General features: G+C 39.4%; 1 protein-coding gene across 7 annotated transcripts in view; it reads left to right on the plus strand.

Annotated features, from left to right (window-relative positions):
- The window catches only part of BDP1 (B double prime 1, subunit of RNA polymerase III transcription initiation factor IIIB), a 62259-nt gene that overhangs the window by 24143 nt on the left and 13837 nt on the right, over positions 1-24279 (plus strand). For 6 of the 7 annotated variants that reach the window (XM_048932072.1, XM_048932074.1, XM_048932073.1 and 3 more), the window contains exons 13-30: positions 1487-1563; positions 3538-3682; positions 4358-4434; positions 4707-4863; positions 5261-5343; positions 6479-6710; positions 7170-7273; positions 8832-9042; positions 9496-9683; positions 13524-13740; positions 14265-14380; positions 15820-16036; positions 17254-17465; positions 18456-18843; positions 21394-21510; positions 21913-21949; positions 23381-23464; positions 23972-24197. In XM_048932072.1, the coding sequence (XP_048788029.1) occupies positions 1487-1563; positions 3538-3682; positions 4358-4434; positions 4707-4863; positions 5261-5343; positions 6479-6710; positions 7170-7273; positions 8832-9042; positions 9496-9683; positions 13524-13740; positions 14265-14380; positions 15820-16036; positions 17254-17465; positions 18456-18843; positions 21394-21510; positions 21913-21949; positions 23381-23464; positions 23972-24197 (2888 nt within the window). The remainder of the gene's footprint in view (positions 1-1486; positions 1564-3537; positions 3683-4357; positions 4435-4706; positions 4864-5260; positions 5344-6478; positions 6711-7169; positions 7274-8831; positions 9043-9495; positions 9684-13523; positions 13741-14264; positions 14381-15819; positions 16037-17253; positions 17466-18455; positions 18844-21393; positions 21511-21912; positions 21950-23380; positions 23465-23971; positions 24198-24279) is intronic. The other variant, XM_048932077.1, reaches the window with a different exon arrangement.

Here is a 24279-nt window from a genome sequence, read left to right on the forward strand (position 1 = left end):
AGGCAATGCAGTATCAGTAATAAAACGTGATGTGTTGCCTTGGAGCCAGTTTTTTCTGCTCCATGCTTACCAAAGAATGTTGGAATCTGAGCAGGATAAGCGTAGGGTTGTTTCTGATGGCTCAGAACAGAAACCTGACTAAACTTTTGCTTGCTGATCCTGGCTGGTTTGAGATATTCCAGGAAACATAGAACAAACTGAAACAAGATTGAGTTGTCTTGTTCAGATACGTTCTAATCGGATCCAGCAGTTTAGAAACTTCTTGAGATTTCATGTAGCTTCTTTCATAGACCTCTGGCTCATAATTTCATGTTTAGTAGCCTTTTCAGGTCTGCAGCAGCACACTGAAACTTCCTAACTTTAATTCACATAATATAAGAGTGCATTCTTTGGATTGTTTTAAGTCTAATGCCTGAAGGCTAAACTATTATTTTATAATATCATTTTTCCTCTCTTCAGCAGTAGATTCAGGATAAAGAGTGCTTATCTTACATTTCAGCTTACATAGGCTGTTTCCCCTGGTCATAATTCTGTCCTTGCACCTTTACATCATTTTTGGAAATTAATATACGGTTTGAAAACTTGTTTTTGGGAATAAATTACTTTTAAATCACTTTTTAAATAAATCACTTTTTAAGACAAAGAAGTATCTTACAGCTAAGCTCTACAGTGAAAGATTAGGAAATTCTAAGTCTTAGCATCTCCCTGAAGTGGTGAGCAAATAATTTCTGTTTTCACCTTTTAGACTCTTATTTACTGAAACAATGGCTTCATCTGAGTGGAGAATTAATTACTTTCAGTCTTCACAAAGTCTAAATGCCTGTAGTTGGAAATGTTGGAATGATGCAGTATCATGATGCATTGTAGTTGGAATAATTTATAAACATAAATGAACTGAAAAATATATGTTTGTTCATTCAATGAATGAGCTCTGCATACATCAGCTTATCATAGTGGCCTTAGCAGCCAGAATAACCAAACTCTCTGGCTGATTTACTGTGGCTTTTTGACATGAGAAAATGGTGAGTACTCCACAGAATAGACTATTTCAGAAGGTCTTTAAGGAAAATTCTTATTGTGTTGGCCTGCGGTAGCAGATTTTCTTTAAAAATTAGAAATAGCCAACTAGTGGTGTAGAATGCAATTTTATCAATATAATTAAAGAAGTGAATCAATTAGAGAATAGGCTTTTATTTTAATTCGGTAGATAGCCTCCATGGAAACTTTATTGTAGCTGTGATTAGTTTGCTGTTGTCTCATTTTTTTTTCATTTTCAGAGTTACCACCAGTGTTATGTAAGAAACTGATTTAAAAACTAGACCTGGAGGCTAATCCTAACTGTTACTGCCCAAAGAATCTGTTATCAGCTTCATTCAGTTAAGAAAACAAACTGATTTTCTTTGTGTTTCTGCCTGTTCTTACCTTATAGCAGAGTTCTTGCATGCTTATTTCTTGATTTCTAAAATACTTTTAAAATCTTGCTTAGAATGCAGACACATGTGGTTTACATAAACCAGAGGAAAAGCAGAATGCATCAGAAAGTGATTCTCAGTCTCAACTAATGTAAGTAGAGTTATTTTTTTACCTCATGGGTTACTGGAGCTAAACCTTCATTTGGCTGTATTTCCATTTCAGCTGTGTAGGCTGGACTAGATGACTATTTTTGTATTTAAGAAAGTATTTTTGATAGAAATTTTGATTGCTGAGGACTGATTAATGCTTCAACTAAGACATGCATGGTATTGAATATATACTAGAAAGAAGGCTTAACAGAGCTTATAGAGAGCTAGTCCCTCTACAGTCAGCAACAGTGAGATTTCTCTGAAGAAGTGTTTTCTGTTTTGTGAGTGAACCTTTGTTCTGAAAGTTGATCTTATAAAGAGCTTCACTGTATTCTTTGAATATGAAATATGGCCATCATAGAGTATTTGTTGTGTACATCATGTGTGTGATGTGTTCAGACCCTCCTAATTGGAAGATGTTGCTCTCTGGAATTCAGTGCAAGAGCTTAAGTTGAGATGCACCTTTCCCTGCTGTCTGTCATGACTGCAGTCCATTGTCAAGCTAAGCTTTTAACTATTTCTTACTTTTATTTCTGTAACTGAACAGTGGTGTTTAAACAACTGTGTCTAAAATTTCCATTTTATGTGATAGAGGCTTAATAATCTACCAGCGTGTGTATGATATAATTCTTTAAAGTTGGTTAAGAGCTGGTCTACGAAATCATGGTAACTTAACAGCCCTTTTAAATATTCAAGTTTTGCCCTTCTGTCATTGCCTTTCTGAAGGGCAGCTCAACATCATGGTAAAGAATGTCAGTTTTATCTTTCCTGTTCTGAGAAGAATATAAGAAAAGATAACAGTAAACAGTCTGAAGATTATCAGTAATATTTAGGGCTCGGGCAAGTTGTGTCTAAATCTTAAGACTCTGTTGTGGTGGTTAGGGATAAAGAAATTGATTACCTGTATGCCTATCCTGGTTCCATCTGGGACAGAATTGATTTTCTTCGTAGTGTCTGGTATGATGCTGTGCTTTGACTTTAGGAGGAAAAACAGTGTTGATAACACTGATGGTTTTGTTGTTGCTAAATCGTGCTGCACAGAGCCAAGAATGTTTCAGCTTCAGCTTTTCATGCTGTCCTGCCAGTGAAGGGGCTGGGAGGACACAAGAAGCTGGGAGGGGACAGAACCAAGACAACTGACCTGAACTGCCCAAAGGGGTGTTCTGTGGGTGCCCAACATTTTGGCTTGTCTGGGCTACACTGAGTTAAGATGAATTACTTGTCATGGGCTGCATACACAAAGGCTGCTCTGAAAGTAATACCTCCTATTTATTTTCATGGAAACAACAGTGGATAAAAAGTGAACAATAATAACACTATTTGATAGAACAAATTCTCAGCTACGAAGCACTATTTCAGCATAGCTACCGCCATTAGCTGTACATTTTCAGTAGCAATGAACTAGAGGTTGCTTGCCATGCTTGTAGAAATCTGCAGAGGTGATCCACTGTCACTGTCACCACTGCTGAAAAGCACCATCCATCCACAACCACACTGCACCCATGTCCACTGGGTGGTCTCCATAAACGTTCATCAAACATTGATGGATGTCAGTGGGTGCTGTTTTTCTCTGCACGGAGGAATTCAGTTCCAGACCTCTGCTTCATCTGCATTTCTGTGTCAGACACCATTCTGCCAGACTGCCCCTCTGCTGCCATCTTTCACGTGGCAATAAAATGGCATGGGAACTGGCGGGAAGGTTCAGCCTCCAGAGCCATACTACCAACATCAGTTTCTGACATAGTGGGCCAACACAATAAAACAGGAGGTGTTACTCTTGGAGTAGCCTTCAAAAATATATGGTATAGTTAATGTATATAAGTAGCAATTTAATTTTTAATATTTTTTATTTTAGAAGGAGGGCAACAAAAACACAAAACTACTGGGTTATTTGAGCTTATCTTTTTGGAAACTGATGCATCAGTGTCTGGTTCTCTCCAGTAATAATATGAACTACCTCTTCTTATGTCTTAAGGAAAAGTGAAAAGCCAGCAGAGAGGAGGCGCATGCAAAAACCTAAACCCAATATAATGAAGTTATCTGGTAAGAAAGAAGCAGTAAACCATGAGAAAATGGAGGCTGAGACTTCCTCTCCAAAACTTGTGAATACTACTGAAAAGGTCAGGAGGAAGAATTTTTCTTAATATGCTAGGGACTTGTATCAGTTCTGGTCAATGCTTATCCTCTGTATAAGCTACTGTGTAATATGTAGTGTTGTGAAAACTGCCTCTGAGGTATCTGTGCACTCATCCAAGAGTAACATTTCATGCTGTGCTTGCTTTTGTCAAGATAGGATTAATATTGTAGATAATGGCCCAAGTGGTGCTGTGTTTTGGTTTCATAATGACGATAGTGTGGGTAGCACACAGATGTTTCAGTTGCTGTCGAGCACTGCTTGTACAGAGCCAAGGTCTTTTCCATTTCTCGTACTGTGCTGTCAGCAAGGAGGCTGGATGTGCCCAAGAAGCTGGGAAGGAACAGAACCAGGACAGATAATACCAAGTCACCAGACAGTTACACCAAGTAGTGCTGGAAGGCTGTGAGATTGCTAAGGCTGCCATTGCGGAGGAACTGACTGTGGTGGTCAACAATTGTAATTTGCATTCCTTGGTTCTTTTCTTTTGCTTAATTTTTCTTTTTATTAAGAAATTGCCTTCATGTCAACCCATAAATTTCCTAACTTTTGCTCTTCTGAATCTCTTCCCCTCCATACCTCTGGGAGGGAAGTGAGCAAGAGTCTGTGTTGTGCCTAGCTGCCCACTGGAGTTAAACTGCAACATTTGCCTTAATTCTAGTGCTCTGAGGAAGACAGTGGCGGAAACAGAAGTGAAATCACAGAAGCAGAAAGCATGGATTTGGGTACTCCTTCTGAGTAAGTATTGAGATTGCTTTTCTAGTCATCACTAACTGTCTGTAGTTGTTAATTTGTTTTGCATAATGCTGTTAGAAAAACCACAACACTAATAATTAATATGGATCTTAAGATTTGACTGGAATTTTCATGGATGATTCAAATGTGTGCAAATGTTTCCAAAGGTAACTCAATGTAATATTGACTCCCAAGTGTAGAAAGCTGTATGAGTCGTTGGACATTTGGCTTGAATATTATGGAGTAAAAGTCATTATTGTGAATCCTTTGTGCAGAGAGCCTGAGAAAACTGTGTTTGCAGTAGCAAGAATTAGAGGAAATCGACAGAGATTTAAGCCTAATCTTACAAGGGCATCTGGAAGAAAAGAGCATGAAAACAACACAGAAAATGATAAGATGTCCCATCCGGAGTCTAAGGAAGAAACTGAAAAGGTATTGATAATGTAAGATAACTGTAAATAACATGTTAGTTAAAAGACTGTTGGATGCAACAGCAACGTTCTCTTTTCATTTCCTGAGTGTGACCAGGAATTAGCACTTACTTAACCATCACTGCTTCTATGATGTTGTATAGAGATCTCAGCTTAGGTGAAGGCTTGTTGCACAAATGTTAGATGTCGGTCTCTCATGCCATGCAGCAAACACATCTTTGGTTTTTTGAACTAGATTTTACAGCACCTTTCTGGCTATGTGATACTGCATAAATGATTGCATCTGTCATGAGCAACCTGTTCTGTATCTTGTCATGGATAGTTACCTAGTCTGTTAGGTAATGCTGCACTTGATAAATACAAAGGAGTTAATGTCTTTATATTCTATTCCTACTCAGAATACTGACCAAAACACTAAGTTTGATGTTACCAGTGGAGAGGCTGCAGAAAAAGATGATAAAGTCTTGGAGATGGTGTCTCAGTAAGTATTTGGATAAAAAAAAGATGCTGCTGTCTTGCAATTGGCTACCCTCACACCTGGTAATGTTACACAGCATAGCAGTTACACAGAATCACAGAAAATCAGTATCTTCTAAATCTTGCAGTTCTTAAAACAGAAATTTCTTAAGCAACTTTTGCAGTGAGGTAGAAATTCAGAGAACAGTAACACTGATTTATTTATTCCATGTGTGAAATAAAGAAGCTAGCCATTTTTAGTTTTAAAGGAGTGCTTTTAAATGAATCAGTCCCCATGATGAGTGCAAAAAATTAGCTAGTCCCTTGCAAACTAAAGCAAGCTTTCTCTAGTAGCTGTAATATTGACATACCATAACTTCAGTGGTGAAAAGCATTGAGTGTTTAAGCGACGGGAATAAATGTTTGTATTTAAAGCATAGTTAAGCATTTAAGTGTTGGCATCAGGAGAAAAAAAACATTCCAGTATGGGTAGTTTATTGTGTATTTTAATTAATATTAAATAAATAACACTTAACAAATAAAGTGTTTCCTGTATTTCTGTTCAGTAGAGAAGTGACAGATGTGGTGTGACAGTAGAAATGTATTTTACAGGAGAGTTAGTTAAAAAGAAACGCATTGTCTTTTTACTTAATCCTTTTAAAGAGGGTGAAGGATGAGCATACAAGGTTTGATCAGGCATAAAAATACTTGAGCAGTTAGTTCTGTCATTATCTTTCTTGCTGTATAATGTAGCTCTCGGTGTGAAAGCATAGAAGAATGTGGTAGTTGTGGATACATCTGATATTTACATGTCAGTAAGATTATTAAGTCATTTTTTTATTCTTTGAAAGTTTCTGATACCTTTCATAGCCTTCATTAAATTAGGTTCTTCTGCTTCTATCGTGGATATGAATATGAGAGTGCCATTGTGGGTTAGAAAAAGATCTGTAGTGTAGTATGTGGAGAGAGAAAAGAACAGTGCACGCATAAATTTTTATTTCTCAAGCACTTTTACAGTCTACATGAACTTAGTAATGCATAGCTCTGCCTTATGGAAGTGTATGGTATTTTTATTTCTTAAAAAAGAAATATATATTTTCCTTAAGAGCCTTCCAATTTAAGATCCATAAGTACACAAGATGTATTATGTATTTTTCCAGGTCTAATGAAGCATCTGGTTCACAAGAAGACAGCAAAAAGAGTGTGCTGAAACCAGCACCTTTGAAAAGAGGCCGAGTGCAGAAACCAAAACCAAATCTAGGAAGATCTGTTGCATGGAAAAAAGACCACAGACACGAAAAAGATCCTGAAGAGGAGAAGGCTGAAGGTGGAGAAGCAGAAGGACATTTGATACACCAGGTGAATGAAAGCAATGATTCATGCTGCAAAAATGTAAGTTTCTCAGACAGCTGCAAAGACGTATTTTTGCTGGGCCTTAGTAATAAAGATGCAGGTATATACCATTTAATTTGTAAGCATAGCAGTTGTGTATCTTATTCTCTCCAGTTAAATACAATTTTCTAATGCTTGTGCTTAGATTCTCCTTTTGTGGAGACAGAGATTATACTTCGCTTTTTTTTCCTTATTGGTGATACCAGATTTGAAAAGAGAAGTGCTGAATAGAAAGGTCAATGTTCCAAAAAAATGACAATTTCAGATGGAATGTATGCAGCAAAATAACAAATCTTTATCTTTAAAGTATTCAGTAATTTTAGCTGATGAACAAGAAAAAATAACTTAATTTTTGAGGTTTTTTAGTAAGAGAGTGATTAAAGTAAACATTTTTGCTTCCAAAGAAGAGATTGGCCAAATCTTTTTTTCTTAATAGAGTGAAACTTATATTCCTCTTAGGATATGGTTGGTGCTCCCAAGAAAAGTCCACAGAAGCTAAAAGCTGTGGAAAATGACAAAGGACCTTCAGATGTCTTGAAAGATGTTTCAGATTTCAATACAGGGTAAGGTTAATTTCTAAGTGGACAGATGGGGTAGTTCAAAATCATCAGTATCTCCGGACACACCACACTTGAGCATTGAATTCCAGAGCTAAATATCTTTTAGCTAAATAATTATATTGTTACAAATATAAAGCTTGCTTTTAATCAAGACAATACTAAACCTAAACAACAAACAAACAAAAAAAACAAAATCCAAAAGCTCTGTGGGACTGATCTTCATGATGAACCTCGTTTTCAAATAAATCTCTAAGGGATACTCAGTTCCTGTGGTTATCTTCTCCATGCTGGTAGTAACAGCATAAGCATCATAAAATGCTTATGTAGGTTCCTCAGTATAGGGTTGGTTTCCTATAAAACCATGAGTGTGCAGTCTTTAGGCTTGTCTGGAATGTATCACATGAAGAGAAATTGTCCTGGGCTCATATTAAATACATAGGTCAGCCTGAAAGTAATGCCTTCTTTTTATTCCTAGCTACAAAGAGCACAACAGCACTATTTGATAGAGTAAATTCTGAGTCACAAAACACTGTTTTTCAACACCACCATTAGCAATACATTCTCACCATCAATGAACAAGAGCCTTCGTCCCATGCTTGTAAAAATCTGCACCAGCAGAAGTGGCCCACTGTTGCTACTGCTGAAGCACGTCACCCACTGCCTCTGTATGTTTTGTCTCCATGAATGTTCAGCAGGTATTGAGGAATGTCAGTGGGTGCAGTTTTTTCTGCATGAAGGAATTCAGTGACACACCATTCCTCATCCACACTTCCGTGTCAGACACCATTTTGTCAGACTGCCACTCTGCTGCCATCTGTCACAGAGCCAAAAATCTTAACAGAATATTGGTGGAAAGGTTGGTTCCACCAACATTCGCCTCTGATATTGTAGGCCAACATAATGAAACAAGAGGCATTCCTTTCAGAGCAGACTTCATATGATGTTTGTCAGAGATTTTGGATCCCCGTGCTCTGGTTTTGGCTTGGACAGTGCCAATCACACCTTGATGTTTGGTGGTGGCTGAGCAATGGGTGTGCAGGGGGCCAGGCTGGGCTGCTTGATGGGGGAGAGCCATCACTGTGATGGTGCAGGGCAGGAAGAAGCCACAGGATGTGCTGAGCGGAGCCAAGCCATACACAGCCCACAAGCCACAGCTTGGACATATCTGATAAGTTGTCCTTTGGATTATGAAAAAAGTGAATGAATAAGAATTTTTAAAATGCTGTAGGTCTCTTTTGTAGTTCTCGAAATTATTGGCTAGGTAAAGGATTTGGTAAAATGTTCACAGTCCTCCCAGAGTGTGACTAGAAATTGCAGTTGTTTTGAAATTGCTTCTTTTTTCTTACATTTGCTGACCTACTTGCAAGTTACAGGTTCTTGATGATGTTCAATGTGCTTTTGGTTGGACCTTTTCATAATGTCCATTACTTTGTTCTTGTTCTAGCTACTGCAGAAAATGAAGTACAGTTTTCTAGCTACTGCCAAAAATTGTATACAAGTGTGTGAAATATGGTTTGGAGAATTCACATTGCCTCATGCCATCAACTGTTTGTTTTTTTAGGGAGTCTGGTCCTGAGAACCAAGAGGACAAAACTGTTATTTCTTCAGTTCAGTTACTGAGGAGTCGGTTCCATAGACCAAAGCCCAATTTCAGAACAACTAGTAGAAAAGAAGTGATGGATATAAATAAAGGTGTATCACAAGAGGATGCCAACAAGAAAGAAAGTTTGATGCAGAGCAGTCATGAATGTTGCATCCTTCTTGATACAAATGTAAGGCTTTTTTTTTTTTTCCTTAGTTGGATTTCAGCTGATGAGTTTGTGGAACTACGAAAAACATTTGATGATTTAAAGAAATGACACATTAATCTTTTTAGAAACAATCCATTTTTCAAAAGCTACGCTCTTCTGTGTGGAAACTCTTGTACTTTACAGTTGTTTCTACCCTGAGGTGGACTTCATGAAATGACAGTGAAGAAATAAAAGTACTGAAAACAGATAACAAAGAAGAAACCTACATTTCAAGGTGTTTAGTTAAAGAAAGAAATACTAATTTTTCTTGGAAAGCCTAAGAAATTATTATTGGCAATTAAAAGGAGATGGCCTTTTTGGACAGGAAACACTTTGGGGAGTGATTAATACTGAGCTTTGTGACATAAAAATATCTCCTTTTTGGGTTTAGTACCGTGACTTTTTCTTGCTCATGTTTTTTTTCCTATTTTACAGAAAGCAGAAAACTGTGACGTTCTGCAGTCATTGGAATCCTTAGGAAAAGAAAAGTTAGTTGGCCCTCAGGATGCTTCTGAGAGCTCAAGCTTTAAGCCCCCAGACACACTTTCCGAATCAGAGTATGGCAAATTGGAGGCTTGTCTACCTGTAAATAACCAAAATGACACCTCAAGTATTAATGCTGGGTAAGGGTCTAGCTGCAATTATACTCTGACTAACAACGAAGGCATTTTAAGAGGAAACCATTCTGCTAGTGGATTTCCAATTGGTGAAGAAAGACTAATAAAAATACTGAATGTTACTTATTATAGTTTTAACGTTAACTGTATTAAAGCTCTAGTTACTGTTAAGCTAAGCATCAAATTAATGAATGTTCATTTTAGGTTTGGTCTGTAAGAGATCTAGCTTCAACTCCCCTGCCAAAGACAGGGACACCTCACATTAGATCAGGTTGTTCAAAGCTGCCAAACAAGTTGGCCTTGAACACCTCTAGCTATGGGGTACCCACAACTCTGGGCAGCCTTTGCCCACCACTCTGCCAGGCTTTTGAGAAGTCTTTCTCTGCTTATTATAAGCCCACTTTAAATGTTGAAGTGATTCAATGAGGTCTCCCCCAGCCTTCTCTTTTGCAGGCCAAATGAACCCAGTTCTCTGTCTTTGCACAGGAGAGATTTTTCTGGCTCTGATCATTTTTGTTGCACTCTTCTGTACCTTCTCCAACGGATCTACATCTTTCTTGTGCTGAGGACCCCAGAACTGGATGCAGTACTCCACATGGGGTCTCCTAAAAGCTGAGTAGGTGGGAAGAAACTCCTCCCCCATCCTATTGGCTTCTTTTTGATGTAGACCAGAATATAATTGCCTCTGGGCTGCAAGTGCACATTGCTCCAAGTGCAGCTCATATCCATTTTTTCATCTCTTAAGTCCTTATCCGCAGTGCTGCTCTCATTCAGGTCATCCTTCCAGTCTTTGCAGGTTCACATGGGAGATTCACATGGGCTGACATCTTGTGGATTGTCTAAATGGCATCCCTTCCTTCTATCATATCAATTTCACCACTCAGTTTAATGTCATCCACAGACTCGCTGAGGATACACTCAACCCTCCTGACTCTCATTAATGAAGATGTTAAATGGTATTACTCTCAGTATGGACACTATTTGCTACAGCTTTCCATTTGAACATGGAGCTGTTAACTGCAATTATTTAGATGTGTCTATTCAGCCACTTCCTAATCCATCTAATAATCCACCCAATACATTCATATCTCTCCAATTGAGAAGCAAAAGTGTTGTGGGGGATCCATCCTACCCCTGTTCCCCCTATTCCTTGATTTATTTTGTCCAGTGAAAAGGCAGTGATTATGGCATACTTCACTGACACTGATCAGGTGCACCAAAACACTTTATTAAATGTATTCTGAGCAAGGTGTTTCACTTACATCTATAATCATGTACTCTAAGCAAACTGTTAGCCTATGACTGATCAGTGTTCTGGGAGGTGGTAAATTAGGATGGAAAAGTTATATGACCTGATGTGTCCGTTGCAGCATGAGGTCTGAGGGGGGGGCTCTTGCAAGCAGGGGGTCTTAGGCTGGCTGAAGGGAGGTCTGAAAGCTGTTCTCTAGTGTCCTGACTTTATATAACTTATATGTGTGGTTTGCCATGATAAATGGGGGGAGTGGAATGAGGAGGGAAATCGGCTGTTACAAGGTATGCAAACAAAGATATTAGTAGGGATGTGAAAAATGCAAGGATTTACAGAAAAGCAGAGAATCTTCTGTTGGCTCCTTAAGATATCATTTTCAGTTCCCTTAAATGCCATGGATTGCTTATTTGTTAATCATCACATGGTTTTTATAGTCTCCACGTTTTTGCCAAAGGCAGCTCTTCTCTATTCCTTGACAACTTCCAGTCATAGCTCAGGCCTTTGACATGAATAATAGGCTGCACATCGTTAGGTGTAGGTAACGCAAGTGGACTGACAGAGGCATAGCTGTGGCCTTACCTGGTCTGCATGGCTGGGGCAGTTCTCATTGCCAACTAGAGGACAGTTCATGGACCTGAGCCCTGTCCTGTTCTCCAGCCTTGCATGACCTCTCCCCTTTTCCAGCAGGCTATGCTTGGGCCCTACTCCAAAAGGGACCATATCAAAGGCCTTACAGAAATCAAGGTAGATGACATCATTTGCTCTTCCCTTATCTATCAGTGGAGTCATTCCATTGTAAAAGGCTCCCAGATTAGCTGAGCATGATTTGCCTTTTGTGAAGCAATGTTAGCTGTCTCTAATCAATCTCCCTGTACTCCATGTGCATTAACATAGCTTCCAGGAGGATCTGTTCCATGATCATACCAGGCACAGAGGTGAGGCAGACTGGTCAGGAGTTTGCAAGGTCTCCTCTTACACCCTTTTTAAAAAAATGTAAGTAATGTTTCCTCTTTTTTCAGTCATGAGGACTTAGTGCCATGATTTTTCAAATTTGGTGGTGATTGGCTCAGATACTTCCTCTGTGGCAATTCCTTTAGGGTCATAGGATGCATTCTGTCCCCATGGACTTGAGTACTTTCAGGTTCCTTGTGTAAACTCAGACCTGATCTTCTCATAAGATAGGTAGGATTTCATACTCCCAGGCCCTGCCTTGAGATTCAGGGACTTGGGAGATGTAGGAAGGGCAGTTGTTGAAAACTGAGATAAAGTTGTACCTCAGTGTTTTCCATGCTGATGGTTGCAGATGTCCTTGTCTCATTCAAGGGGCTGCAGTTTCTTTTGTCTTCCTTTACAGATGCATGTACTCATTAGAATCTCTTCCCAGGTCAGCTTAACTTTTCTGATCCCATTCCTACGCTTCTGTCAGTATCCCATTATTCTTCCCAGGATGTGAGTCTCTACTTCCACTGTCTGTGCATTCCCTCTTACATTTCAGTTTAACTGGGAGGTCCTGGCTCAGCTATGCTTGTCTCCTGCCTTCTTTGCCCACTGTCTTGCACATGGGAATCAAGAGCTCTTGTGCTCCAAGAAAATATCTTTAAATATCTGCTGGCTCTCTTCTTTTTCTATGACGGCTGTTTTCAAGAGAATCCCATCCACTAGTCCCTTAAAAACTTGGAATTTCACTTCCTTAAAATTTAGGGTCCTGACTGCATAGCTCAGCTAAGATCATGAACCAGCAGTTGATCATTGCATCTTCTCTGTTTGGACTTTCCTACCACATAAACTACGAAGTTATCCTCTGTATTCTGCAAGGGTCTCCTCGACTGCCTGCAGCTGCTTTATCACTCTTCCAGTAGATGTCAGGGTGGTTAAAATCACCTGGCAGCATCAGGGGTTTGAAGAACTCTTCATCAGCACTCTCCATCTGGTAGTAAACACCAACCACATAGTTTCCTTTATTGATCTGGTCTCTAATTTTCACCCACATTATGTATTGCTGTTTTTCAAGGACAGCACTAGTTGAAATCAATTCTTTTTTTGTAAATAGAGGGCAATTCTTCTACCTTTCTTGCCTGTTTCTTCTCAACAGTTTATAGCCATTGATCACAATGCTTTAGGTGTGATTCGTACCACAAAGGCACGAAACAAACAAGATTTCACGATAGTGATCTGACCATATATTTTCTGCTCCACAGTGGCTGCTGGCTCCTGGTTGTTACCCATGCTACATGCATTGGTAGGGAGACACTTCAACTGGGCTGTCAAATACCTCACTTTTTAGGTGGGACCTTTTTGGAGGGCCAGAGGCGTTCATCCATTCTATTTTAGGATCACTTTTCCATCTTGTTATTTGTGAGCATTCAGGAGTCATTAAGAATTATTTCTGTTATGGAAGTAGTTAGGAGACAAACGGCTATACATATTTGCTGAAACAAAGATTTGTTTGCATAATTGAACATTCAGCATAACTTTGCATTTGTGTAATGTCTTTCAAAAAGTAAGCTGTGTCTTATATTATACATACAGTGAACCTGTGCTTTTCGATGACATGCTTTTGCATTAAATTTGATTTTGTTTGTTTCTGGTTGTGTTAGCATCGATAGAACAATCACAACTCAAGGTGAAGGTGAACAAGCACCTCTTCAACCTGTCCAATTAGTGAGGAGTGGATTCCAGAAGTACAAGCCCAACTTGGGAAAAGGTTTTAGAAGAAAAGAATTGCAAATACCAGAAAATAATGAGGATAAAAAATCTGAAGCAGACAACTTGGAAGTGCAAAAAACTGAGTCTGCTCATCATGTGTCTGCCACTGTAAGTCTACTAGGAATAGCTACTTTGCCTTCAAAAATGTGATTCCAAGTTACATGTTCTATAATAGGCAGTTATATTAGAAAATTTAACTTTCATTCCCTGAAGCGGAGACACCATCTGCTATGAAAGAAATCCCACAAACACCTGAAAGTTGAGATATTGCAGGTATGAAATTAGTGAAGTCTACAACTTGTAGTATTAATGTCTTCTGGAAAATGAGGATCTAGTTTTGATTGGGTTGCATGACACATAAAAGGATTATGTACATTTAAGTAACTAGAATGCTAGTTTGTTTTATATTGCAATACCTAACGATAGGCATTTAGCTCATTTTTTTCTCTCCTGCTTGAAGTCTGTGTTGAAGAATCCAGAAAGTATCAAGAGAAGACGTAGGATAGTCTATTTTTCTGTAAGAGTTAAAGTCTTCTTTGTGTTTTCATAAGTGAACTTCTGCTTTATAACCTTGCTTGATTCTCCTTTTTTCTTTCTGTTGGATAATACTTCTATTTTATTGCAAATCAAAGGGTAAAAATGAAGTGGCACTGCATGAAGGAAACGTGCTGAGCAATGAGGAACAGGCACAGGAAGAGGTGCCTCGGGTCCCCTGTGTTTCTGAAAACCTACTGTGTGAACAAATCAGGTAAGGTCAGAGTGCAGCAAAATCATGTATGAAGAGTTTTCCTGTGGTACATAAAGATTTGTCTTTGAATTCTTTTCCTTTTATTTGTATTTCTCTGATTCTTTGATTTCAGTGCCTGTAGGCAGCTTCATTCCATGTTTTCAGTGCACACTTGTTAGTTAAGGTGAACTGCTGTTGGTTTAGTTTGGGCTCTGTTGTTTTTTGTTTGTTTTAAATAGTGATACACTATTTGTCTGCAGCAGAGGTTTTTGAGTTGTTTGCTCTGAGCTGTGCCAGTTCTTAGATATTACATCAAAAATCTGTGCTGAACACCTGGAGAATTCACTGAGAATTGCAGCCGCTACCATTGAACCAGGGATCGGTGCATTAGTTTCACAAAAAGAAGGTCCAGTATCCCAGTAGTTCTGTTTTGTTCTATTTTTTGTTGCAATAAAACGTTAAAATATTAAAATAAGTTTTTTTTTGTTTTTTTTTTTTTGCTTAAGCACATGAAATGTATTGCATATGTTATGAGGGCTGCTCCAGAAGTAATGCTTCCTGTTCTGTTATGTTGGGCCATGGTGTCACAGATGCATGTCAGTGGCGTGGCAGTAGAGATTGAACCTTCCCACCAGTGTTTCATTCCATGTTGTTGCTGTGCAACAGATGGCAGCAGTGGGACAGTCTGACAGAATGGTGTCTGACATAAAGTGCGAATGAAGCTAAGGAATGGAATTGAATTTCTTCATGTAGAAAAAATCTGCAGCCATTGACATTCATCAACACATACTGAACGTTTATGGAGACCACACAGTAGATGTGAGCACAGTGATGGTGATGTTGTGTCTGTACAGCAGTATCAGTGACACCTCTGTGCAGTTTTTTGTGGGCACGCAGGATCTTCTTCATCACTAGTGAAAATGTGTGACTAATGGTGGTGACTGAGCTGAAAAATAGTGAATTGTAGATTAGAATTTGTCCCATCAAGTAGTGTTCTTGTGCACTTTGTAGCAGTTGGTAGTTTCTTGGGAAATAAATAGGAGGCATTACTTTCAGAGCAACATATGCAGCCTGAGACAACACCTATTCACTCAGTGCAGCCCAGGCAAGCTGTGAGACTGGACAGCTAGGTACCAGCCCATTTCTGCAGCCTGATCAGGTCCCTGTGGATGGCAGTGTGAGCATCTAGCATATTGGTCAGTCCTCTCAGTTTCTTGTCATCTGCAGTTTTGCTGAGGGTTGGCTCTTCTGCTTCATCCTGATCATTTATGAGACAGTAAGGAGGACTGGAGCCAGTATTGATCCCTGAAGCCAGTAGGTCTTTTGTAACTAGCTTTTGTGACGCTGATCTGACTCTGTTTTGTTTAAGTGAATAAATAAATACGCAGAAGACTTGAATTCATTTCTAACTGTATTTTGTGGTGCCTGAAAAGTGAAAGTTAAAAAATATTTTTTTCTAGGTCTAATGAAAAATTAAGTTCTGGAGAAGAGAGTAATCAATGTGATACAAAACCTTCACAGCAAGCAAGGGTATCTGTCAGGAACCCAAAGCCAAACCTAACAAGAGCTCATAGAAAAAGGGGTCATTCTGAAGAAGATAGAAACAGGAGAGACGAAGACAGTGCTGAGACTAGAAATACAGAAGAGCATTTGTTAGAAAAAACAGGTGCATCAGTGGTAAGTGCTCATCATTTTGAGCCTGTATGTGCTTCAGTTCTTGTGTTCAGCTTCTTAGAACTCATAGATGACATAAAAGTCCAGTATGTAAATAGAAATGGTTAAGGTGATGCTTTCCTTTTCTTTATGCTTCACAATTGGAAATAATGCTGAGTTAACATCTAAACACTTAGGAAATATTTAATGTAAGGTGTGGACTAAAGTTTTACAGTGTACGTGCAGTGTACGTCCTCCTGTGGTAGGAGAATTGAAACTGAATGATCCTTGAGGTCCCTTCCAAACCAAGCCATTCTTTGATTCAGTGATTATCATATGCATGCTAATACCATTGCCATTGAATTTGATGTTTGTTATCCATTGAATAATGGATAGTAAGGTAATATCCCATTTGTAATATCCAATACTACCTACAACTCAAATTTTCTGGAAGTATGGATCAATTTAATCAAATTAAGTTGATATGCATGCGAATAAAGATCAGACTTTTTCTGCTTCAACTTCTTCAGTAGTCCTGAGCAATCTGATACTGATTCTTATTCTGTCAAAAGTTGTGGCATATAAAGTAAAGCGTTTTTTTGGTTTTTTTTTTGGTGGTCCTTGTTTTTGTGATGGATTACTAAAATCTTTCAGTTTTTTTAGCTAAGTACCTGTAGTTGGTGGAAATAATGCTTACTGAATTTTTAAGTAGAATTGCATTTCTCTCAAATGACAGTTCTATTCCTATCCAAGCAGATTTTTTTGTATGAAAAGATATGTGTAGGAACTTTATGCCAGTAAGTAATGTATATGAGCAAAATTTGAGGCTCCTTGAACCTACAGAAAAAAAATGAAGGCCTTTGTTTGTCCCACATTACTTTCCTATCTCTAAATTGGAAAGATAGAGATTTGAAGGGTGGGCTATTCAGTAGATGAGGAACTGGTTGGATGGTAGCAGCAAGAGTGTTGTGGACAATGGCTCCATATCCAGGTAGAGGCTGGTTCTGAATGGTTTCCCTCAAGATTCCATGTTGGCACCAGTGCTTTTCAGCATTTTTATCTGGATAGTAAGATTGAATGCACCCTCAGCAAGTTTGCTGATGATACTGAGTGCTGCAGCTGATACGAAGAATGCAACTGAACGTGCTCAAGAACTTCAAAATTTCTTCTCCAAATTCTTTTATTACTAAAATGAGTTTAAAAATGTACTTAGTATGATAGCAATTGTCTCTTCTATTCAGGAAAACTCCAGTAACACAGAAGAAGCAGCTTCCTTCACAGAGTCTACAAGAAAACATGATTTTACGGACTCTGTTGAGAAACCAGCCTATAAAAGAATCAGGCAGAATAGTCTTCAGTCTCCAGAGATACCAGTAGAGAACGAGAGTCAAGTAGAACAAGAAGATTCTCAGCTTTCTGCACCTCAGCAAAAAAAATCAGACGATCAGATGAGGTAAAACAACTAATTTTAGTTTGCATGTTCAACTGATTGTTTCTGTGCTTAGACCTTAATAACTAGCCATAGTTCTGAAGAGTGTGTGTGTGAGAACACATGCAGGATGTTAGCACTTCTGTCTTCCACCTGACCCATTCCAGATGCATGCAGATATCCCTATAGCCTTTGTTTGCAGCTTCATAAACTGAACAGCCTGCACTCTCACCAGCCTACCCTGGGCTGCACTGTGGTCTCAGTAAAAGTTCCAGATTTTAAAAGGAGGACTTTAAAATACCCATACTGGGGACAAAGGGATTATGGGATTTATCTAAACAAACTGTGCTGAAAGTGCCCTCTGTTTGTACTTGGTTTCATTTCCCATTGGTTTCAGTTATCTGTGGAAGCTATTTTAAGGGTGAAATTTGGAATTATTTTTGTTGCCAAGAGCAATTGTGACCATCTCGTTGAGGATGGAGATGGTAGCTAATTCAAAGAGATTGTGTTCTGAGAAACATGAGCAGATAATTAGTTCTCAGCTAACAGTTCTGGTTTCTAGGCATTAGTAAGATTAACTAAAATCTCATGGTTTCGGTTCTCTACTGTACTTTCAGCAGAGGAAAACTAGAGAAGTTTCTATGATTTAAAAAGTCTGCAAGTTTCACCTATCTCAAATGAAAGTTATTTCTAATAAAAAATTCCATATCTTGCAGATCTTATGATGCAGCTTTTCAGCACTCTGAAACTGCTTTCTGTATACTTAAAATCTTAATATGCTTTCTGCATATGTGAAGATTTGGTTTTCAGATGGAGTAATATCTGAACGCATTTTTGCCAGTGTGTGTCAGGAAGTACCAGCATTGTATTCTTGATCACAGTGATCCTTTTCTCCTTTTCTGTTCATTGAGTTTTGATTTGTGGTGTCTCTTTTTTAATGTTTTTGATTGTATTAGACTTGATTATTATTTTTAACTTACTCATGTTATGTGCTCTTATTATGTGTTCTAAAAGGCAATATAGGAGGTCATCAAAACAGATAGCATTACCAAAACATGGATTGGAGCTAAGAACTGGTTCATCTTCTGCCACTGAATGTGAGGCTGATCCCTGTGAGACGGGGAATCAAAGACAAGAATTGAAATCAAGTTTTACTAGAGACAAAAGCATGAGAACTGCCCACAGAAAGAAACCTGTGAAGGAGCAGAGAAGTTCAAAAACAAGCAGCCTGGTGACCCTCCGGGCTTCTCAAGAAGATGAGGAGGAAGCAAATGACTTTGAGCCTGATGATGAAGATGAATGTTTTGCTCTAGAGGAAGTAAACAAAGCACCAGTGTTTGTTCCTGTAGGTCTGAGATCTCCTAAGCCTGTTCCTGTTCAGATAGAGGAAACGATGGAAGAGGTATAATGTAGTTGTGTTGTGTGTACACGTTTTGTTTTGTTTGTTTAAACAGATGCTTTTATTCTAATTGCAATTTCTATTACTTGTTTTCTTTTCATCCCAGTTTAGTTTAATTCATTAAGAATAGTGTTGACAGTAGCAAGGATGTTTACTTGATTACATGTACTTGGTTTCAAGTGAGATTACATCAGCCTGAGATCCAGGTAGTGTTATGAACTGTCAGTAGGTCTGCAGGGTGCTCACCAGGTAATTTATTTGGGACTGAATTTAGGCACAGCCTGACATGCTTACCGCATGTTTTGAAGCCTAGGATTGAGCAAATAGAGCATTTCAGTTCTACATTTGAATGTTAGGGAATGAGAGAGAAGTTTGTGTGTGTGGTTTCTGCCACTGCCACGCCATCAGGGAATTTTAGTGGCGTGGTAGATTGACCCCAACCAACAACAAGTCATCAACCCAGCTGCTTCCTCCTCACTCCCCTCTCTGTCAAGTCTGGGAATAAAAGTGAGAAAGTTGATATCAAGACAGTTCCATAGGTGATGTGAAAGCAAAGCGAAATGAGGAATTTATTCAGTACTTTCCACCAGCAGAGTGCTTCCTGAACAGCAGGGTAAAGTTATGCAACCATAAGGGTTACTTGGGAAGACAGACACTGTCAAAAACGCCTCATTCCTCCTCCTCCTATAGCTTCATCCTACCCATACTCCGTGCAACCTTCACCCCCCTTCATTTCATAATATTTGTCATTCACTTGTTGTACACTATCTAGTGCATCCTTATTTAACCACAACCTCTTTTCTAGTCCTTCGATACATACATGGATAACATTCCCTTGGTCTGTGGCTACCCCCATAAAATGTCCATCATATATCCACTGAGTTCATTTAGCCCATGACCTGTGTTCCATTTATTATTATGGTTGTTGAGGACAGTTGAAGTGGTGTGTTACATTGAATTCTTGATGCCAGAGCTGGCTCAGGCTGATCACTAGTACAATTTCTGGTTTCTCTGGAGGTTTGTCTTCTGTTCATGTGGTTCCTGTTATAGTACTTCTTGTAAAATAAAATGTAAATAATAGGTTAAGTTTAAATGTATATCTGTTATAAGACCCAGCCCTGTATCCCTTTAGTCCAGGCTGTAGAGTTTGACATAGCAGTAGACTCCACTCCTTCTCTATGCTCCAGTGCAATTCTTCCACAGTCTGGAGGTTTTTCAAGGGATATCCTGCTATATTTGGCATGGGCAGAGCCAAAGGCTGTGGTCCCTACATTTTGTCAATTATTTTTTCAAAAGCTGTATGTTTTGCCTCTTCTGTGGACCACTTTTATAGCTAAGCGTACAGGCCTAATGTTCAGCTGTGGTTTTAAACTACAATTAGACTCAGAACTCTAAGACTGTAGCGAGACTTAGTATCATCTCAATAAAACAAACACTAGAAAGGAAAGTGCTTCCTGCTCTCCTTTTGGTTTACTACTAGGCTGCTTCCATTCAACATCTTTAGTAATGATCTTGATGAGCGGATTGAGTGCACTGTCAGTAAGTTTGCAGACAACACCAAACTGGGAGGGAGTGTTGATCTGCCTGAGGGAGAAAGGCACTACAGAGGGACCTGGATGGACTGGATCGATGGGCAAGGTTAACTGTATGAGTTTCAATAGCACCAAGTGTCAGGTCCTGCTTTTTGGTCACAACAACCCCAGGCACCCCTACAAGCTTGGGGAGGAGTGGCTGGAAAGCTGCCTGATGGAAAGGGAGCTTGGTGTGCTGATGGACAGTGGGCTGAATGTGAGCCAGCAGTGAGTCCAGGTGGCCAAGAAGGCCAATGGCATCCTGGCTTGTGTCAGGAATGGTGTGGTGAGCAGGACTGGGGAACTCATCCTGCCCTGTACTTGGCACTGGTGAGGCCTCACCTTGAGTGCTGTGTTCAGTTTTGGGCACCTCAGTACGGGAAGGACATGGAGGTGCTGGAGCAGGACCAAGGAAGGGCAACAAGACTTGTGAAGGGCTTGGAGAATGTGGCCTGTGAGGAGAGACTGAAGGAACTGGGGCTGTTTGGTCCAGGGAAAAGGAGGCTGAGGGGAGACCTCATTGCTCTCTTCCAATATCTGAAAGGTGCTTACAGCAGAGGGGGGTTGGTCACTTCTCACTGATGACAGATGACAGCCTCAAGTTGTGCCAGGGTAAGTTTAGGTTGGATATCAGGAAAAACTTCTTTTTGGAAGGGTTGTTAAGCACTGGAATAGGCTCCCCTGGGAGGTGACTGGTTGTGTTTAAAAACATCCTTGGATGTGGAGCTCAGGGATGTGATTTAGCAGAAGGTTATTAGAGTTAGAGTAGTATGGTTAGGTTGTGGTTGGACTCAGTGATCTTTAAGGTCTTTTCCAACCTGAGTCTATGATTCTACTCTGTGATTCTGTGATTCATAGAGGGATCCCATTAAATGTTCGGTATCTGCTAAGCATGCAGTTTATTTGGAAAAAAAAACAACGTATTTGACAGATTTTCTGTCAGGGCTGATGAACTGAAATGCTTTCAAACTAATTTTTACAGCTGGATATATCTGTGAATATCCCAGATGTGCCAGTGGCTACTAATGCAGAAGGTCTTTCTCATGTATCTGTCCAGCCAGCCATACAGGAGGAGGAAAAAGGAAACACCTTACCAGCTGTAAGAATCCTTTTTTTTTTCAACACTGTACTCAGCACTGCCATCTTCTTTGTGCTTTGGGAACCATCTCTCAGAAACTATTGATTATTATGGCATTCTTTACTGCTCGTACATCCAGTTGATGAGGGAGACAAATACCCATTGTTTCCTCACCCTCTGTTTTTCCTTCACTTTCCTTTCTCTCTGTTATTTTATAGCAGATACAAAGCTGTGGCCTCTGACTGGTTTCCAGGCCTGCTTGTGCTAGTATAGATATGGAAAACTGTAAAATACTGTCAGCTTGTAGTATAGTATTTTAAAGCCAGGGTGACCTTTGGGCAGAGAATTAACCAGTATGTGTTAGATTAAAATTGCGGACTGATTTTTATGTAAATCTCTGACATGTTTTTCTTTTTGTTTAAGGAAGCAACTGCGCATGAAAGTCCAGAAGCAGACAAAGGTAGATATGCATTTATCTTGTCTATGTCTTCCCCTTTATCATGCTACCAATTTGTGGTTACTCATGGATAAAATTTCAAAATTCATGTATCTTAGGAAAAAAATGCTCATGAGGTACTGGATTCTTTCATGTTTTTTGAAAAGGCTTAAACTATTTACATTCTTCTGTTCGCTGTTAGGTAGGTGGACCCAGCATTGCAAAGTTTTGTTTCTTGGAGTGGGACTGCATTTTCTGAGTCCTATGCTGCAGTTATCTGTACTGGGAGAGGAGGAAACTTTACAAACCACAGAATCATAGAATGGCTTGGTTGGAAAGAATCTTAAATATCATCTAATTCCAAAACCCAACTTACAGCTTACTTGATATGTCACAAAGTGATAAGAGTGGGCAGAGTCACAGCTTTGTCCCCTGTATGGTTTCTAACTGGACTGTGACCAGAAGAAAATACTCCTTCCATAGGAGATACGTATCAAACCCTTGCAGATCTATTGCTTTTCAGGATTGCTTTCACTTGGGAATTTAAATACATTCTCAGTCTTTGTAAGTAGCACTTGATATTGGCAGGGTTACTGTCTTGTTTGAGGAAGGAAAGTCTACTGTCTTGCTTTGATTCATTTCAGTACAATAATTTTGGAGGATGGAAATGTTTAGTTTTATATGGCCAGTTAGTTAGGAAATAGAAGTTTAAACAGGAATATAGTTCAGTGCTACAGATTATGAATATCTGCATTTAAACACTTCCCCCCTTTCCATCTGTGGTGGCATGGTTGGCCATGAGATGCATAACCAACTGCTCTGTCAGTTCTCTTCCTTAATAGGACAGTGGGAGAAAATAAGATGGAAAACCTCATGGGTTAAGATGTAGACAGAGAGATCACTTTACAAGACAGACTTGACTTGGTGAAAGTTTATTTTATTGCTAACTAAAAGCAGAGTTGAGTGGTGAGATGCGGAGAAGACTAAAACATCTCTTCCCCACCACTCTTCCCGTCCTGGCCTTTCCCACACTCAACTCGATACCTTCACTCCTGGCTCTGTGCTAATCAGGAACAGAGGTAGAAGGAGCTGCAGTCAGTCCATACTACTTGACCACTGCCACACCTTCCTTCTCATGCTTTTCTACTGGTCTAGTACGTGGTCTTTCCTATGAGAAACAATTCTTCACGAACCAACTCCTCAACATAAGCCTTCTCCACCGTATGTCTTCCAGACTGCACTTCCTTCAGGGAGGATCATTCAGGGAATACTGAATTTAGTGGATGAGAATTGCCATCTGTCCATGAGTATCTTAATTCATGAATGGCAACAATTTAAAAAATACATTCTGCACTGCATGAATGATAACATCAAATGCTTTTTGAATGAGTGGGTAAATGAATTTTTTTGTAAGTGTACTTGTGATTTTTAACTTGTGTTTGAACAACTTTGTAGGAATTAGTGATGGAAGCACTGAAGCTGCCATGACTTTACTTGCAATGGGTGATCCAACGTTCCAGTTAAAAGCAAGCACTGAAGGTAGGATCTGATTTATGAGACAGAGTCTTCCTTGTGCATTCTGGATCCACCTAAGGAGGAACAGAGCAGTAGCTGCAGAACTTCCCTACATAGCAGGAGGGCAAGTCTTTTATGTGTTTGGTGCTGCTGAATTGTAGCACATACTTACACTAGGTGACTAGACACTGCAGCTGGGATGGAAAAAGCAAAGCACCTTACTGATAGTACCAATTGGATCACTGTGTTTCTGAGAGCTAATTAAGGAAGGATATGTTTTAATTGATCTGTGTTGGCTGCACAGATTGGACAAAAAAGAGGATCTGGGGTTAAATGGATGTAAGTAATCTTTCCAGGCCTTTAAATTGAAACGTAGGTCTTTCCTTCTGACTAGCTGTAACCTTAAATTAACAGGCTTTTAGTCTAGTTTTTGGTAGATTTTCATATAGAATTTATCATCTACTTCCATTGCTTGAATATTAATTAACTTTTTAAATTCTGCTGTTCTGCTTTGTTTGCTACTGTAACTAGAATGGACATGCGTGTTACCTGCACAAGATGAACTCAACGTGGCCAAAAGCCTTGTGAGCCAGGACGACTCAGATCAGAGCAGAGCTCCTAATCACTATGTCGTTTCTTCAGCGACTTCTGACAGTGTCCCTTGCAAGGATGGAAGCAACGTTAAAGTAGAAGACCGAAGCACTGATGCAGGAACAGGTGTTGAAGAATATTCTGAGAAAAATGAAACAGATGCCAGGTGAAATTACTTCAGTTAATTTATAGAGACAGATCATCTGACACTGCTTACTTTTGCAAGGCTCTCTCTGGATTTTTTTTTC

The sequence above is a fragment of the Lagopus muta genome, chromosome Z (genome assembly GCF_023343835.1).
Source record: "Lagopus muta isolate bLagMut1 chromosome Z, bLagMut1 primary, whole genome shotgun sequence".
NCBI classification, from domain to species: Eukaryota; Metazoa; Chordata; class Aves; order Galliformes; family Phasianidae; genus Lagopus; species Lagopus muta.